Genomic DNA, 19,014 nt, shown 5'->3' on the forward strand with positions numbered 1-19,014 from the left:
AGATTGACACACTGGACTAAACTGAGTGTGGGTTATTTTTTTAATAACAATAACAAAAAGATTTCACCTTGAGTTCTGACATTGTGTAACTCACAAAGAGTGAGGCACATCTGTCAGTGTGGAATGGCTTTTGTTACTGAGCTCTCTCTGACAGAAATGAGAACAAGGGTATGAGTCTCTTCGGTTATCCTTGAGATTATAGTGGCGCTAATGAACTTTTGGTTTTATGCCCTGGTTTTTGACTTGCAGGCCAGCTCGGCTGTTCTTGTATTTTCACAGTTAAATTAAGTTTGGGAGAAATAAACAGCATGATAATCTCAAATTTACAAAAATCATCTTTGTAAAAGTTGATTTCCTTGACAACCACTGGACTAACTTGGGTCATTAAAATGTAGTGGAAACTTACCTGGGGAAAATTTCCACAGTTTTCTGTGCACAGTTAGGAAAAAAAACAACACATTAACTATTAAAGGCACAAATACTCCAGTGTTTTTTTTGCTCACATTATGGCAGCTGCACTTTCCTCCTCACATGAACACGCACAAATCCAGACGAATATCTGTTATGCTTCACTGTGAACTTATGCAAATCTGAACACGAACGGCACATGAATACCAATATAGAATAAAAATAGCCGTATCTCCGGCCTGTCTGCCATGTGTCATGTGAGCAGACCATCTAGGGCCAAAGAATCTCAAACATCAATGGAACAGTGGACAATATGTCTGGAATAACACACAAAATAAACACGTCTTGGTTTTTAAAGCACATAGGTGTCATTCTTAACCTTTGTTTCTAAATATAATGACGTCACTGCTGCAGAATGGAACAGTGGACAATTTTAGCATCTACAAATTCCAATCGATGGCAATGGCAGGACTGGGACTTTTTAAGAATCATGTAGTTGAAAATTAAGGCTAATTTTTTACAGCTTTACTGAAAAGACTGCAAGGTCTTTTGTGAAATACTTTCATCATCGTCATCTGGAGACATACCGCGTTTCAAGAACAACTTGAAAACAAGGTCTTTATAGAAAATTGATTCACAGAAAGACACATCTGCAACATACTACAAACAAATTAGACTTGGTGTTTGAAGTTAAGCATGCAAACCGGTGGTTGCAGACAAAGGAGGAGGTCAGGGGCTTAAAATGAAGTGAACCTCCACCCTGAACCCTGATGAGATTTTTACTGCAGTGCAGGAGCCACATTTCATCACAGCTGAAGGGTTGTCTGTTGTCAATTAAGATGAGGACGAGAACCACACATAAGTGGACAAATACCATTCACAAAGCACGCAGGCTGTGTGTTACTGAAACACTGCAGAGAGGTTATGGTTTCCATTTCTTGTTGGTTACTGATTTAACCGATGTGAAATGGAAACCATTATCCCTCTGAACGCAAATGGTGTCACTTGCTGTGTGCCAGCATCAAACCAGCATTTTTCACCGTTACTGTAGAGATGTATTAAATGAAACCCAGCTCAGACAGCAATGCTGCTGAGAACTTAAAGTGCAATCTGAGCCAAGTCAGTGAATTATTATTTCAGCTCAAAACCCTAAATAAGAGCAGCCTGAAAAGATCTGGCAGATTCATTTGGTCTTTAAAGAGGTCGGTTGCTGCAGGAAACCAAATGCATGCAAAGTGGGGGGAAATGAGAAGAGACGCAGCATGAGCAGAAGTTCATATTAGATGCAGTGGAAACTACACACTGTATAAAGCAAGTTGCCGTTGTTGGGTTCATAATACCAGAGATTGGACTGGATTAAAATAAAAATAAAAACACTCGGACTGTATATCAAAAGTTGTTTTTTTTTGTCTCTTTATTGACTTAAATAAGCTAAATAAGGGGTGGGGTGTTATTGTTTTTACCTTGTGAGTTTTATACTGCAACAGGAACTGCCACGGAGGTGTTTTTTGAATACTTTATCAGGTGTTTCTGTCTCTGTGGTTACATTTTATCAGCATGCCTCAATAACGCTGGACCTAAAACCAGTCAAAACTTTACAATGTTAACTACATTCCTGTAATCACGATCGAGAGGTTGGGTGTGGTCCAACACTACTAAATGGAAGTAGGGGCCCAAAGGTCCTGTGGCTCCTTTCCACTGTTGGATTTTTAATACATGCATAACTCCTAACATGAGACATCTTTATCTTGTATAAAAGGAAACAAAATGGTGTGGTTCAAGAACTCGCTAGCATCAGCGATGGTCTGATCCCATTGCCAGATGTTCTCTAGCTTACCCATAATGCAAAAAAAATAAATAAACACTATGTGAAATAAACAATGTGGTAACTTGTCTTAAATATCCGTCTCTTGTGCCTACTATGCAATAAAGCCTCAGTGTTTAATTATACACTTTCCCAGCTTTCCTTATGCAGCATACAAACACATACCACACACCTTTACAAAAGTAAGACACAACTCAGTGGATTTTAGGTACTCTTTGTAATTTTAATTCCCATAATTTAGTTTAAATGCAGACATTTTCTCACTAAATCTTAAATAAAACATTACAGTACGATATATGCAAATCAGAAGAGCTTTAAGATTTTGTAGAAGCAGGCTACAGTTTCTTTAGATTTTTTTTATTTCTTTTTTAATTTATTCATTTGTATTCATATATATATGCATCTTATTTCTGAAGGACCGGACAGTTAAGTAGCAGTAAACAGTAAAGAGACATCACAGAGCTGTAAAACCTGCAGGCCAGCCAAGGAGCACATTCTATTACAAAACAGACCCGACAACTAGGAGACAGCACGCCACATCCAGATGAAAGTCTGAGCTGATGCTGCTCCGCCTTTGGGAGGCGGTGCTAGTCCCACACACACAGGAGAGGGCGCTATGACACCAGGGCAGGTGGAGCTACACACGACCACTAAAGTGACGGCAATGTAGTTGCACCTTCACGAGAAACGGCTTGTATTGCACATTCAGGGAGAAAGAAATGGCACATTCTGTTTTTTTTGTTTCGTTTTTTGTCTACAAAAAGGTTGATAAACAGTTGAAATGCGGCAGAAGCACAGCAGCTCCCGTCTAAAATGCTGTCCCTCTCTACGGGGAGGGAACGTGTCAAACTGCGCCCTCTAGGGGCCGTGGTCATCCCTACGCCCAATCTTTTTTTGCGTTTGTGATCAAATTTTGAAAGTGTTCGGATTTTACAGGGAACCACGTTAGATGTATATATTTCCTGTTGCCGGCTCAGGATGTAGCCCTTTCTCTCAGATACTTAAAGCTGCCAGCAGAAGGTGATTTTCACTTTCCCTCCCCATCTTGAGCAGTGCATCCCTTTTGGCCTATCAGGACTGAGAATGCATGGAAAACAATATAGAAAATGACAGTGTGAGTTACAAAGGGGGGCTGCAGCAGAGGATGGTGACACTGCACAAATCAAACACGCGATGCATGCCGGCTGACCTCAGTCCATTCACAAACAAACCTCCTAATGCATGAAGGAAATAAAGTTTTTTCCGGCTCATTATATTGTTTAGTAAATCTTGCACCAGAGCAACAAACTTCCACAAGCCTCAGAGTAGAAAGCTGGCAAATGAAAGAGTCTTTCTTCAGCTTCTGACTTCATATTATGAATATAGATTTTTAAGGTTTAAACTGCTTTTATTTCAGCAGTTATAAATGCCATAGTATAAAATAGAATCCAAAGAAATAAAATAGCACAAAATGCTATCCTCACGACTGCATGAGAGATTTAAAAAATTTTGAGGCTACCGTCTGCTTTTACTAATTTTTGTCATTTTTGTGCCATTTGCTTGAGGCCAGAGCGCCTCAGCTGTTTAGCAATTAGAAGTTGGCCGTAACACTGGCTTGCTTTAAAGACAAAGGGGAAAAAAACATCCATGAAAGCTTCAGATCTCTGCTGCATATTTTCCTGGGTGGGGGGGGGAGGCTAAATGTTTTGTGTCATCACAAAATTCCTTCTAAATATTCTTCCTCCGGGCATCAGAGAACAAACACAAAAGGATTTGAACACACCGGCTCTGTGCAGCCCCATTGAACAACACACAGCCTGTGGAAAAGTAGAAGGCCATGAGCTTCAACAGCGCTAACCTGCCAAAAAACAAGGAAACAAATTTCCTCACAATCAAGTTTCCAGATACCACTCATTGCATTCATCTTCATCAGGTCAGTCCTACACAATGGTTTTCTGGCACGGTGCTGTGCTGCTCTTGAAGCTCGTGGCCAAAGCAGTAGGGAAACAAAATTACAAAGTGTTTTCATCAAAAATTCAAAAATAAAAATGGTAATTTAAAAATCTGATCTACTGGCAACCGACACATCAGTCTATATGTTAGAGGAACCCACCGGGCTGAGAGGAAGTGTGGCACATGGCACCCTGAAATAAGACCATTTCTCAGTATTGCTGCGATTACAGTCTTACAACAACTAATCCCAATTGGCCAGATTTTACCATCAGCCCCACAGAGTGTCCTCCAAAGTGTCCGGAAGCTCATCCCGGTTAAAACTCAGATATGGTAGAAAAATATAGTTCTGATGAAATTTCTCTAGTTATCCTCTTTATTACTGAATTGCACCCATACATGTAGTGTTAATGCATTGTAGTAGCAGTGTAAGGTGACGGGGGTCAGGATCAGCACTACCGCTACAAGAAACAAAATGAAAAACGAGTCACTGCGCACACACTTGCTCTCGCTCTCTTTCTCTCTAGACACTTCTGGTTATTTTTTTAAAAATTTTTTTACTTGCACTTAAAAACTCACGGTTAATAGTTTGTCTTTCATTGGCATCATTAGGCAACAGTTGTTTTTTTGTGGGTTTTTTGTTTTTCAGATAACTCTACAATATGGTTACGATGTAAACACCACAGTACATAATTAGTTTACTTTTTCTGCACAAAGTAAAACACAAAGTTACAAGGCAAGTGGCTACGTAAGCATAGATTTGTTCATGAGAGAGAGAGAAAACAAACAAAACAAGAAATGAGGAAACACACCACAAGAACAAAAACAACTTGCGACACCTGGCATCGAGTTTGTTCAAATTAAAAGAAAAAAAAAAAGACTTTGTTCATCTACAGGTCAGGTGACCGTTTTAAAAAGCTGGTGATGATCAGTTCTACCTCCGAATACAACCTTAAGTCCTAAGACAAAAGTCTTGTGATATTTTTGTGGCATGAGCAGCCTTGAAACCCTCACCGGGCTGTGATTCACACACCTCATGACATGGCGCTTAGACTGAATCAGATGTGATTGAGAGACTAAATGCTTCTCTGCTCCAAACAACACCTGCCCATTTTGAGGAGCTACTCGTGTGGCTTGGATTGAGTCCTCTTCCTTTCGACGTCTGCATAACGCTTTACAATTTAAGTATTCGATATGACAGATCACAAGGCCTTAGCTTTTTGCATGTCTCACTCTGTTAGATTTGAAACCTGGACTCGGATAATCTCGGATAACCGCGGTGCGAGATCTGAGATGATCTGAATATGAAAAAATGTAAAGGTTCATCAGTGGGCAGGGAGCCTTTGATATAAGGAAATGACTCCTGCTTTATCCAAAGTCAAAGGCATATGGATGATGATATGCAAACATTTTTACTAAACTTAATCAGTGCTTTATTTTTTGTACATCTGATCAGTTTTGGCATCTGCTGTACCTCATTTATCTGGCATACAGACATGGTGACAACAACTTACTTTGGCATGGTTCTGCTCTCTAAAGAGCAACCTCACTGTCCCTCGCTATCTGCGTATCTCCTCGAGGAGGGAGCCGTTAACAAAAGAACCTTCTGTCAATACTGTTCAATTCACCCAGGCAATAAAACAGTGAATGCAACGGCAACTCTCACTTCCTCTGCTGTGGATGGGTTTGGTAAAGCAAAACACTTTGTTCTAATCAATATTCTTCTGCCAACTTCAGAAAAACCTGCCAAGTGTTCATCGGTGGGAGTTTCCCATGAGCAGCGGGGGTTGAAACTAACCGTGAATTCTGACATCATTATGAGGTGAAGAGGGCCCCCCCCCCGCCCACCCACTTTTCTGAAACCATTCACACTCACACGCACGCACGCATCCCCAATCCCCCATCCCAGACCCCCACATCCAAACTCTTAAAGGACATTATTTACAGTACAAATTACAGTATAATACATCATTAAAAAATATGAGATCTCTAAAAACATACAGGAGCTCTTGACAAAAACAAAAAATCAACTCTTTAGTAAATTAGGTTCCTATGGTATCATGTGAAAAATAATAATAATAATAATAAAAAAACAAAAGCAGAGTGACAGTCTCACCGCTCCTCTCTGAGGCGTCCGTTCCGTTTGGCCCCAGTTGTACCGGCTAGCATGTTGAAAGTGAGATGACAGATGGGTTTGGTTGACCACGCGCACATCTTTTCTTTTGTTTGAAAGCAAGCCGCAATACAACGAATCACACTCGACCCAATATCACAATATGTACAGTTTTGTTTTGTTTTTTTGTTGTTTTTTTTCACCCCTGGCATTTTGGAACAATGATAACGATAATAAAAAGTAAGCACTTGACCGATTGTGCTGCCTAGAATTTCAGGCAGAAGGATATGGATTTACTGCAGGCGAGTCTGCTGGCTTATGTTAGCAGAATAAACTGCTTTTTGATCATTTTTATTTCTGTATTTTTTATATTTACGTGGTTTTGTTTTTTAAGGAGACTGTCACGTGTTTTGTTAGAAGTTACCAGTAAGTCCCCTGTTATTGTCTTATGTACAGCAGATTGAATGGTACACTAGTTACACTTTTGTTTTTTAATCAATCCCACCAAAAAGAAAGAGAATAAATAAAAACCGATTGGGAACTCAAATGAGTCAAAAAGATCTCTGGACTACGGAGCCAGGCAGCATGTGAACCAACCCTCCTCACATCTACAGTACAACCAAGTCCACCTGTAAACCATCCTCCCTTCTTCCTCGTCACCCTTGTGCATCGACTCTCTTCCTTCTCTTCTATCAGCAACCCACACATTCGAGATATGACATCTACCCAAGTTTCCCCCTCTCTCTCTCTCTCTCTCTCCCCGACTCTCTTTTTCCTCCTCTGCTCTCCCTCCCGGCGCTGCGCCCTCAGACGTAGGGCAGGATGCCGTAGACAAACAGGGCCATGACGGCGGCGCTGAACAGGCCGGCCACAGGCACCGTGACAAACCACGCCAGGAAGATGTTCCTGAAGAGGCGCCAGTCCACTGCTTTCTGGGAGCGGATCCAACCCACAGCCACAACTGAGCCCACCTGGAGGCCGCAGCAAGGAGGGAAGAAAGAAAAATAATCAGCAGCAGCACAGAACAAAACGTTCAACGCAGCAAAGCCAAAGTCAGTATAAAGAGCTACAGGTTGTCCACGCTTTTCTCTTGATGGAAGTTTCTCCAAGATTGTTTTGCAGTCAGATTACGTCAGCTATTCTTAAGGCATGTTTTGCAATGCTTAACTCTTCTCTTGTGCAGTAAGTGGTTAATTGTCTAATTAACCCTATTGGACAGAAAAGATAACAGCAACAGCTGATTAATTAAATTGCAGATGGTGATTGGTGGAAATTATGTGTTAGTCTCCTCTAACAGTATCAGTCAGCACCTGAAGAAGTCCTCAAATTCTTCTGCAACAACAATAATAATAAGTTTAATATTAAATATTCTATTTAAGGGCTCCTTTTATGGTTTTCCTAATTTGCTCCCACATAAAACACTGCATGCTTATTTAGAACACGAGCAAAGTTTCAAAAAATGAGGACAGCGTATGTAAAAGTAATCTCTATGAGCTAAAGCTCAGGCTTCAGACTACGTTTTTTTTCTACTCGTCCCGAGATGACATCACCTCGGCATGGATGTCCTTACATGGTCATTTTAAGCACAAACAGAAGCACTAGGTTGAAAACATGGGGCTAAAAAGAATCAAATTCCTGTTTGTGGAAGTCAGGCAAGAAGAAGCCAGTTAGTAGAGTGTGGTCAGCAACTTTTTAGACAGGGGGTGAGCTAACATGCTTCACAGAGGGACAGTATAAGAAAAATATGTACATACATACTCAAGTCCATTTTCGTACTATATGGACTCTTACAAAAAAATACTTTGATACTTTGAATTTAATGTAATTGATATTGAAACTGGTAGTAATTGGTATATTAACTGTATCTAAAACTTGTACTGAGCAACAACAAAAAAAACTTCCACCAAAGAGTGCGGCCAGAAAGACACACGAACAAAAGGTGATAACATATCAACAGGTCAGCAGAAAGGCCACGTGCAACCTGCAGCTCTTCAAAATCAGATCAGTGTCTGCGTTAGTGACTGCAAGCAGATTATAGAGGTTATCACAGCATAAATTAAATTTGGTATCCGTGGAAGCCTGAAATCAGCAGCTCCAGAGCAGCAACAGTCTATTATTTACTTAATATTAGGCTGTAAATATCAAAAAGCACTAAACTAGAGCTAGTTAGCTTTTGCAAATCTGTCTGCAAATTTCAGACTTCCACTTCTTTCTTTTGATAGAAATAACTTCAGAATACAAAAGAGATTGTTTTCTAATCCATGTTCAAAGACTCAAAGCGACACACCTGAGTGTTGGAGTAACGTGCAGTGAGTGGTTTCAGCTCTTAGTGACGCTACAGGTGGGCGGGAGTTAAACCGCGTTTCCCTGCTCTTATATGGCCGCAGCAACATGAGACACCGTCTGTCACACGCTGACTAAATGTGGAAGGTCGGGCCAACAGAGTCCAGCCTGTTCTTTTGGTTTATTAGTCAGTCTTAATAAGACTAAGCTCTACTAGACTCACAAAAATATCTCCCAGAAAAGACATTCAGGTCATGTAGCCTCTCTACTTAAACGCAAGATACTTTAATGTAGCATTTCTTGGATTCTCCTCTTTCCAAAGCAGGGTGTGCATGTGTTGAACAATATTTAACTCAGTGGTCACATTGTTTGTTTGATGGTTTTAGTACCTCAAGCACGGAGCAACAAATTCTGAACTCGGTGTGACCTCAGTGTTCGTATTGCTTTTGAGTTTTTGAAACGAGTCACTGCACATTACCATACCACACCGACCCACACACCCATCCATTCGGTTTAACTTCCACACCCACACACACAAAAGACCTGAAAAGAAAAATTATCACTCATACACAACAGAACTTCACTGAAACCGAATGGATGCCAGTGACACAGATACAGACACACTCTCTCTCACACACGCACGCATGCACACACACACTGAAGATGTTGAGAGATGTTGCTGGCTACTTTCTGAAAACCAAACAATTTAAAATGTCAAAGAGCTGCAAGTCTTGCTAGTGGTTTTTTTTTTTAGTCCAGCATCATCTGTGGACCATCTCCACATTTAAAATAAACAAATAAATAAGAATCACTAAATCATTCAAATCACCACCACGATTATATACCTCTAACCATCAGTAGATTTAGCATTTTAGCAGAGCAGTTGATTATCCAAGGTTTTTAGGAAGGAAACGCGAAGGCATTTGGAGGTGAGAAATGAAGATAAGGTATGGATGGCGATGATATTGATGTTTAGACAAATAGATCACCAGTAACTTAAACCCAGTTTTGAGTCTTGTGCAGTTTCCCTTCAGTGGAGCTAACATTTTTGCATTCCTGTTTTCACTGATTATTGCACGTATGATCTTATATAAGCTAAAAACAAACATTTCGGGTGTTTCATCCAGCTTCAGCTTTACAAGTAGCTAAGAGGCTAACGGCAATAGCTTAATATTTAGTGATATCAATATTATCATCAAACTCTCTACTTGTGTATTTGTTTAGCAAATATTCCTAGTTTTTCATCTATTAAAAAAAACTTTTACTACCAATTTAATAAACAAAAAACAATAAATAAATAAAGATGATATCTATGTATTTGCTGTATGTCTAATAAACATGCACGTAACTGCCTGATAACATTCTTTAATCTTACAAAGCTACCTTTCAGTCAAACTTGGGGTTGTGTTGCTGAAGGAAAACTGCACGAGAAATCAAAACGTCAACTTCGGGAGTTGTGATTGGCTTTGGCGATTGACAGCTACAGGTGAAGCGATGAAGGCGAGCTCCCGGAGGGCTCTCTAGGATGACTTCACTACCAATACCTTGCAGTGGGTGGAGCTTATTGGGATGCCCACATTTGATGCAACAAGCACTGTTAGCGCACTCATTACTTCAATGCAAAATCCGCTGTGAAGATAGATGAGTAGAGAGACAGACAGAGAAAGATGGAGAGGTAAAAAAAAGTGGAAAACAAGTGTGACAGGTGGGTTTCGGGGGGGGGGGGGGGGGGGGGGGTGATAGGTATTTGGGAGGTTGAGGTCTGCTTGCGGACAAGCACGGCAGGGTCGAAAACCCACACACCAAACCATGCCAGTGCTAAGAGGGCAAAATGGAAGAGACTTGGTGGAAATGAAACAGAGAATGAGACACCGTGTTGATGGGGGCGGGCAGGGGAGGACTGGGACTGGTGGGGTCCGTCTCGAATTCCAGCCTCGATCTGCTGTTCCTGAAAAGAACAGGGGAGAGGGGCTGCACACTGCTGCCTGGGGCTGGTTGTAGCGGGCTGGACATGGATTCGTTTTGATCTTCTCATGCACCTCAAAGATTGGTTAGGATTATCAGTTCCTGCGGAGGATAAGTCTCGTTTATGAGAAAATGAGTGGTATTTACATCGTTTTGACAACGATTTCTACTAACGATGCTGTTACTGTGATCACTGTGGGAAACACTTTACCAAACTGGAAATATTAGGGTTCATTTTTCATACTCATGAGGATGGAAATGATAGAAATGGCAAATCGGACCAAAAACAATTGAGCAGAGCTTCTTCTGCTATTTGAAAAGCCGCCTGGAGCGCCCTGTAATAATTAAAGGCAACTCAGACTTACGAGAATTTTTATCGCCTGGATTTCAGTAAATCAGCTAGAGGATAATGTTTAAAGAGATTTTAATGATAAAATTAAAATGTAACTGTAAAACTGGTATTAGGAAATTTAACCGAGTCAGGCTCCCTGCTGATTTCCACAGGAAAATACTTTCTTGCTTTTTTTTTCCCCCCCACAACACACCCGACAGTAGGGCCCGTGTTACTGACTTTGTTGGACTAATGATGTCGTGCTCACGGCTTTCGGCCTAGCTTGTACAAGTGATCACAACAGACAGAAAAGAAGGTCAAAACTAATAAATAAGACCCACGTTTTCATAAACTGCAATTATCCTTTTTTTTCTCTGCCACAATAATCTGAGCTTTGATTTCTGTGGAGAAATTTAACTAAGAAGCAGAGCACTTGTAGGGAGATTTTAGCTAATTATCTCACGACATGACTAAGCACTAATTATAGCTAAAGCGGTGTGTGTGCGCGATTCTAGCTCAGTCCAGCACGGCGGCCTGGGAGGCAGTGTGAGCTCCCTGTCCCCTGGAAATGCCTGAAAGGGAGTTGAGAGGCCAGCTGGAAGGCCACTCAGTCATACCTTGCAGTGTGTGGTACTGACAGGGATTCCGATATTGGAAGCGAACACGACTGTGACTGCAGAAGCCAGTTCAATAGTGAATCCACTGTGGAAGGAAGGGAAGGGAGAGGAAGGGAAGGGGGGAGGGAGCAAAGAGACATTCTTCATTGTGATGTCTTGGATGATGCTCATGATGGCACGATCTCACTGGCATCCACATATAAAACCATTGCAGAGCATTCAGCAGTTCTTTAAAGTATACCCAACACACATTTGAAAAACAGAAATAATATTAAATATCTGACACACACACACACACACACACACACACACACACACACACACACACAATAAACACAGCATTTCTACCAGGTATTACACACTAGTGTGTTATTCATAATGGACACAGTTTCAGTATGTGATATACAAACAGGCCTTTGTGTTGGTGTGTTTCTGTGCTGCCTTGTGCTTACTAGAAGACAGTTTCTCTAAAGCCACCAGCTGCTTTCAGGACACACACAGAGAAGACATTAGACATTAGAATAAACTTCCAAATCATAAAAGAGGGGAAAAAAATTAAACTAAATGCATGAAAATGCAACTTAAAAGGAGAAAAATGTGGCTTTTTTCTTACTAGATGGCAGCCAATAACATTCGTCAGAAACACTGAGCTAAGGTTCCAGATGAAGATACGACTGAAATTTAAATGTCACTGCAGGCGGAGTGTGGAGTGGTCGAGCAGCAGGAGCCAATCTCTAAGACAGCAGAGCACCAGCGATGTCACCTGATTAATTTTGAACCCATTTGTAAATGGCCACTTGGCCCCAACTCATGGCCTACAGAAATTGATAGCCATTAGGCAAATGTTAACTGTATTACTTAGACCTGTGCTTTCCCCCAGCTCATGTCAGAATGTAGGAGTAGAGGGTCTTGCAAGAAAGCTACAGAAAAAACTCACACCATTCGCTCCACCTCTCAACAGCAACAATAAACTATACACAACTGGACAAGTGTGCCATATCGACTCATCACAAAGAGATATGATTGTTTGTGTTTCTCTGAGTTCTGCTGGTTAAGCTTTGCAGAGCCTGGTAGATCTGCAGCAATCTGTCCCTGTGGTGCTTCAACAGCAGAGCTGGGCAGAAGGATGAAAATCCATACTTCAAGTTTCAAAAGTCTTTTTACTGCTGTGATACATTGCACTTTTTAGGTGTTCGCTGCGGCTGCTAAAATATATTCCCGGGCACATAGACCGCAGACACACATATAAACACTTCTGTGTCCTTGCCCCAAACAAACTTCTTTTCAGAGTGATGCATGGAAACAGACACTGGAGGAAATCAAGTCTTTAGAACGGTGAACCAGTGCAAATTTGTCTTTGGGTCCTGGCAAAAAGTCTAAGCTGGTGATGGAAGGAGGGAGATTAAGAGAGAAAGGAGACAGACAAAAAAGAGAGAGCCCAAACAAAAAGAGGAGAAATGAGGGAAGGGAAAATAATGAGATGGCGTGGGCGTGAGCGTGAGAAAGAGACTTTAGGGAAAAGGGGAGAGAGAGAGAGAAAGCTCTTTAGGTGAGATGTAAAAAAAAAACAAAAAAACAAGATGTAAAGGAATGAAGAAAAAGAAAAAAGCAGGGCGCTGAGAAGAAGAAGAGGGTTAACCACAAAAATAGTGATTTACAGGAGTGGGTAGGAAGGAGAAAGGAGGACGGGGGGGGAAAGAAAAGTGCAAGAGTCAGACTGGCGTCCCTCCCTGCGGTTGGAGAAGAGAGGCTACGGTTCCCACTGTGGCCCTCCCTCACCCCTCCTGCTCTACTTCTCTTCACCCAGAATGCCAAACAGCTTCCTGCAACCCTGTGTGATGTTCCTGCCAGGCAACAAAACACAGCCACTCAAACACACACATGCACGCACGCACACACGCAAACCTCAAAACGCCTTGCTGGAACAATTAGACCCTAATGTGCATGCATGCTCGGACACATACAGTACATTCAATGCACAGTGACTTGCAGAGTTCGGTTTCCTCAGCACACAAACAACTCGGTGGTATGCACACACACACACACACACACACACACACACACACACACACACACACACACACACACACACACACAAACTCTTCATCTTATGCGTGGGAAGAGAAGAGAGAGAGGAAGGAGGAGACTGAAGTCAAGGACAGAGCAACAGCACGGGTTTGTGGATGTGAGACGTCTACTGCTCAGGTTATCAGACAGCCAGTGTCCTCAGGCTTTGTTTGTTGTGGTCCGAAAGTCTACTTGTTTATTCAGAATTTTTTATGTAATAGGTCAAAAAAATCTGAGAAAAAAAAAAGCGCTACTATTTCACTCCCTAGGCACCACTAAGATACTATTATTAAAGCAGATTTCTGTAAAAAAGTAGTAAGAATTATTTCTAGCAAAGTCTGGGATGATTCCCAAAATCATAAATAGTGTGCTTAATGCTGAGATCAAGATTTATTTATCACCAAATTTTTATTTATACGTTTATAGCAGGAAAAAGTAATAAAAAAAATCCATTCAGTCTTTGTATTTTACCTAATAAACTCAAATGTAATGGATTTGAACACACAGATCTTTTCACTTAAACGATCTGTCTGACCTCTGATGATAAACATGAGTGCACATCAACACTGTGTGTGCAGGTCACTCCCTGGCAGAGAGTGAGGGAAAATCAGAACATTCATTAGTTACACAACAGACAAACTGCTTTATGCATTTTGCTGTCTGCACATAGATTACTAAGTATCTTCTGATTGTTCATTTGCACTTTACTGCCCTTAAGACATTGTGCATAAGCATTCTAATACGGCTGTGGGAAAGTAAGTACTCACCATGGAGGCTGGGAGCCCTCTATGAACTTGTTTGTGTCAGCGTGTTGAGGCTCTATGGAGCGCGTAAAACCAAAGCATGGTGGATAGTTCACCTCTGCAGCACAACTCTCCTTCAAACGCACCCAACCGCATCCACAGACATGCACATGTGCACTCACTCTCCTGTGAGGCGACTTTCTCACCTTGAGGGGGTAATGGGAGTGAGGTCCTTCCCCATGGTCTGGATGACGCGGCGGCCCCATACCCACAGGCCGGCACAGATGCCTATACCACCGTAAAACAGCAGCCAGATAGGAGTGGCAGCATCCTGCATCACACCGCCCTGTTCATAGATCATCCACAGTGCCACCAAAGGCCCAATGGCATTACTACAAACAAGAAAGTAGATAAAAACCTTATTCAGGCATTATATACTCAAGTCCAAAGAGCAGCGTGAAGATGATTTTTTATATTTAGTTGACAGAGAAATGTACTCTGGACCATAAAGGTCGCTATCTGTCATGCAACACGTAGGGGGCAGCACCTGACATCGTTGCCTCCGTGGGCGAAAGAACCGAAGCAGGCGGTGAGGATCTGCAAGAAGTGGAAAAGCAGAAACACCTCAGGTTTGTCCTTCTCCTCCTGATCCTCCAAGTCGTCCGGCCCTGGAGGTGCAGCCCCTTCTTCCTCCACCCCTTCCAGGTCTGTGGCAAGCTTCATCTCCACTCCGCCCTCCTCGGCCTCGATCTCAGCCTCGGCCACGGCGTTACAGTACGATGAGTAGCTGTCGTAGCGTATCCGCTTTTTGGAGTAAGACACGCTGTTGCTCCTGCCGCCTCCCTCACCAACCAGCTTTTCACTGTCCTCGCGTGATTCGGAGCGCATCGGCTGGACGGGCATGCCGCATATTGCCGCTGTGTAGCAGGTGTAGCTGTTGTTGCGGCGCAGCAGGCGGTAATTGTTGTCAGGCGGGCCGGCGTTGGAGCGCTCGTTGTCATCCATGCGGCCCAGGTGGATTTTGTGAAGCAGGTCTTTGTACAGACCCGAGTCTTTGTGCACCGTGTGGTACACCTGGCCATCGCTACGCATGTGGCCATCGAAGCTGAAGCTGCCGTTAGAGATGGGGGATTTGAGGCTGCCGTTCGTCATTGAGTGTGTCCGACCTGGAAGACAGACGATTAATGAAAAGTCTGCGTGGGAGCAGGATATTAATGATGATGACCGACGAGTTTGATCTCCATTAATGGCAAATTTATTTATGCTAATAAGTATTAACGCATAAATAAAGCTATAGTTACTCTCCTCTTATCAAATATTATTATAAATGTCCAGTTGTACCATACACCCTGCCGTTTGGCAGGATAGTGCCTCCATTCGCCAGGTTGGTGAGCTCGCTGCTGGATTCGCGGGTGCCCCGGTCACTGCTGCCGCCTGTGAGCGGCATCACAGCCTCATCTGTGCCCTTCGCCCCTGGTAACTCTTTGAAGACGGGGCTCTCCTCCTCCTCTTCAGGGATCTTATCCAGGCTCTCATCAGAAATCCTCGACAGAGCCTGCTCTTTCTTTAAACGACCTGGAGGAGATCAAGCAGCAGTTGAAAGAGCACCGAGTTAGGACATTTTTGCAGGTTGCTTTAAATCCATCATGAAAGGAAAGCCACAACTGTATTGTGGCAGCCTTTTATTATTAAAGGATTTCAAGGAAACCAATCTGGATGGCAGCCAGTTAAGAAAGCAAAACAATAGTTAGACAAAAAAAGGGAAAGAAAAAAAAAAAGATTAGAATTTATTTGCAACTTTTCACGCTTAAAAAAAGCTGTTGCTTCTGCTTTCAGGTTCGGGAGACAAAACTTCTGACAAGAAACAGATTATCTAAATTATCCCAGTGCCTACCCGACTCTTTGAATACCCCAGTAGAGAAAAAAAACCCAATCAGAGTTATGACCTGTTTTATTTAAGTGGATGCAGTAATATCCAGATTAGCACCAATAATTTTACCTGTAATCCTCGCAGGCATTAGGGGGTTCATGACACGGTCCCACAAACGACGAGTCAATGGAAAAAAACATTCATTTTTTTGGCCTAAACATAGATATTATTTTTCATGGCCTATAAATACCACTCAGCTTCTTATTAAATTTTATTTATATTTCTTTATAGTGCAAAGCATTTCTGGCATCGATCAGATTTTTTGGATCAAGTGTTTGAGCTCTTACACAAAGAACCTTTTATTTATCCAGCACAAAGTTAAAATAAACAGAGCTGTGCCTTGTCTTTATCCACCACTGTCTACTTTTTCCAATGTTTTAATTTTCTGTGTCATGAGTTTTACAGCACTGCCTGCTTTGCTGTGGGCTGGTTTTCCCATTAGGGAAACAATTCCCAGCCCTGATCCTGAAAGCTTTCTACACTGCAGGCCACGATCTTAGCCTCTTTCATCTGACCAAGTAGCTCTACGCCCAAAAATCTAAGTGGAGCACTGGAGAGTTCACAGGGATTTTTCTGGTGGCTTTAGTGCCTCTGGCAGAGGCCAACAAGAAAGCACATGCCCTGGCTTCCGTTGTTTGGTGTCAGAGCGTTTTCACATGGCGTGAGAGAGACAGACTGGACACACACACACACTTGTATGGATATCCTTGTGAGGACATTCGTTTACATAAAACCAAATACCTAAACACAACACTTACCCTAACCCTAAACCAAATTTAACAGATACTTACTTGCAATCTTTCTCCTCATCCAGGGACAGACCAATATCCAGACCAGAGCTGCGCAGACCAGCGAGCCAGCTAAAGTGATGAGAAAGATGGCCCACACCGGTAGCATCTCCAACCCGAGCACTGCAGTTAATGAACACACATTAAAAAAAAAAAAAAAATACAAAATCATGTACTGGCATCACACATTCAAGAGGAATTTTGAGCAAACTAACAAGCGCTTCCATCCCTGAGGTGATAATTTGATCATACACTGGTGTCAGGTTAAATAATCAGAGATATACTGGGAATAAGCACTTACATGGAGCTCCAGTATACATGATGGAGAATGTGTTGATACCAATGGTGGAGGCGTAGAAGAGGGGCAATGCTCGCAATCCGTTTGGAACAGAGTCATCCTGTGAAGTAAAAAAGGAAATGCAACAATAATGATAATAAATCATAAAACAAAACATGTACAACACAATAACATATTAGCTAAAATGAGAACATCTTCTGGCTAAAAGTTTAGCTCAGGTCAATTTAAAGGTGTGGAGTAATACAATTATTCCATCTTGCACAACCATGGCTTGCTTTTATCAGAAGGTTAATAATTAATATGACTAATGAGGCAGGTGAAATGTAAAATGACACTAAATGGGATGTGGATTTTACAGAAGTAACAAATCTCAACCCTGCAAACACAAAACAGAAAGATCGAATATTCTGATGCAAATAGCCCGCAGACGCAAAAATGAACTCATTCCTAATTTGACCCATCTATGCAGTAACACCGGCCCAAACGGCAAATCTTCCCGTGACTCACTCATATATAATCCTGCAGTCGTGACCCTCGGATGATCTGCAGCACTTCCTAGTCTGCCAGAGCTTTCCCATTACATAACAAATACGCGGGTGTTGCCATATCAAATGGGTTTTTATCTGTGCTCAAGTTCTTTCAGACAAGTTGGGCGTACACGTGCAAGTCTGTCTCCGATTTCTTATATTAAAATGACCAGATTGGCAGCTAAGTGTGAGTGCGGAGAGTGCAACGGCTGCAAATGCAAGGGCAGTGTCACAAAACTGAACACAGCATTAGTTGAAAGTGATGTGCGCCTACCTTGTTGAGGATGAAGTGTCTGATGAGCATAAAGAGAAGTCCAGACATGAGTCCAGAGAGCAAGGGGGAGATGAACCAAGACGCCACTGAAGAAGAATTGAAAAATGTTAATGAGGAAACGACAGGAGAGCCTTGCCAACTCTCTACAACTAGAAATTTTGTGTTTTAATAGTTTTTTGTGTTTTTAGCCATCAGTTCTCTTCCTAAAATGAATTCCAAGTCATTTCATTTATGCGTTATGTATTTAAGTATGAGAATAAATCCCAATAACCAGTTTTATGGTGACGTGAGAGTTTATTATTCTTTAAAGTATGCATTATTATTGGATGCCGTATGATGTATGACAGAGGCTCTTAACAAGGAAGAAATAGGTTTATCTGTCTAAACTAAACTCAATAAAGTACTGGGTATAAAGTGAGTCATGTACTTGGAAACACAATCTGAAGATTGTTGTTTACTAAAAACCTAGAAACCTTTCTAAAAATCAAACTCCACTGGGCATATCTCAGAGTGGTTTCTATTCCATCAGGTTTCACTGGAAAATGGGGCAGTTATTATAGGCACACACACACACACACACACACACACACACACACACACACACACACACACAACTCTGATACAATCTTCTGCCATTACCAATCTTGACAAGCTGCATCCACTGTACTCCCTTTGTGCCGATGGCTACCATAGAGAAGCCGATGGTGGCGCCAACGATGCAGTGAGTCCCAGAGATGGGGAGCTTGAGGAAGGAGGCGATTAGCTGCCAGACGGCTGACCCTGTGACCAAAACAGAGACAAAAATCTAACGTTTAGCTTGGTTTATTTATTTGTCCGCCTCCATGCACAAAAACAATCTCTTGGGAAAATTAGCAGTTAATTCCCATCTGCAGTTTGTGTGACATCATGTAACATC

The 19,014-nt window shown here is 42.0% G+C and overlaps 1 protein-coding gene across 5 annotated transcripts in view; it reads right to left on the minus strand.

Annotated features, from left to right (window-relative positions):
* Positions 1 to 6,066: 6,066 nt before the first annotated feature.
* slc20a2 (solute carrier family 20 member 2) overlaps positions 6,067 to 19,014 on the minus strand; it is a 43,373-nt gene continuing 30,425 nt past the window's right edge. For 4 of the 5 annotated variants that reach the window (XM_086315036.1, XM_086315037.1, XM_086315040.1 and 1 more), the window contains exons 3-11: positions 18,738 to 18,878; positions 18,099 to 18,184; positions 17,301 to 17,397; positions 17,003 to 17,122; positions 15,623 to 15,856; positions 14,829 to 15,447; positions 14,488 to 14,673; positions 11,472 to 11,556; positions 6,067 to 7,246 (exon numbers count right to left, since the gene is read on the minus strand). In XM_086315036.1, coding sequence (XP_086171162.1) covers positions 7,082 to 7,246; positions 11,472 to 11,556; positions 14,488 to 14,673; positions 14,829 to 15,447; positions 15,623 to 15,856; positions 17,003 to 17,122; positions 17,301 to 17,397; positions 18,099 to 18,184; positions 18,738 to 18,878 — 1,733 coding nt within the window. In that variant the 3' untranslated portion in view covers positions 6,067 to 7,081. Of the gene's footprint in view, positions 7,247 to 10,102; positions 10,188 to 11,471; positions 11,557 to 14,487; positions 14,674 to 14,828; positions 15,448 to 15,622; positions 15,857 to 17,002; positions 17,123 to 17,300; positions 17,398 to 18,098; positions 18,185 to 18,737; positions 18,879 to 19,014 lie in introns of all 5 variants that reach the window. The other variant, XM_086315041.1, reaches the window with a different exon arrangement.

Source organism: Aulonocara sp. 'chitande type north' Nkhata Bay, linkage group LG12, assembly GCF_057382095.1.
Source record: "Aulonocara sp. 'chitande type north' Nkhata Bay isolate Kocher_YH1m ecotype deep benthic linkage group LG12, A_spYH_male_GT1.1, whole genome shotgun sequence".
Taxonomy (NCBI): domain Eukaryota; kingdom Metazoa; phylum Chordata; class Actinopteri; order Cichliformes; family Cichlidae; genus Aulonocara; species Aulonocara sp. 'chitande type north' Nkhata Bay.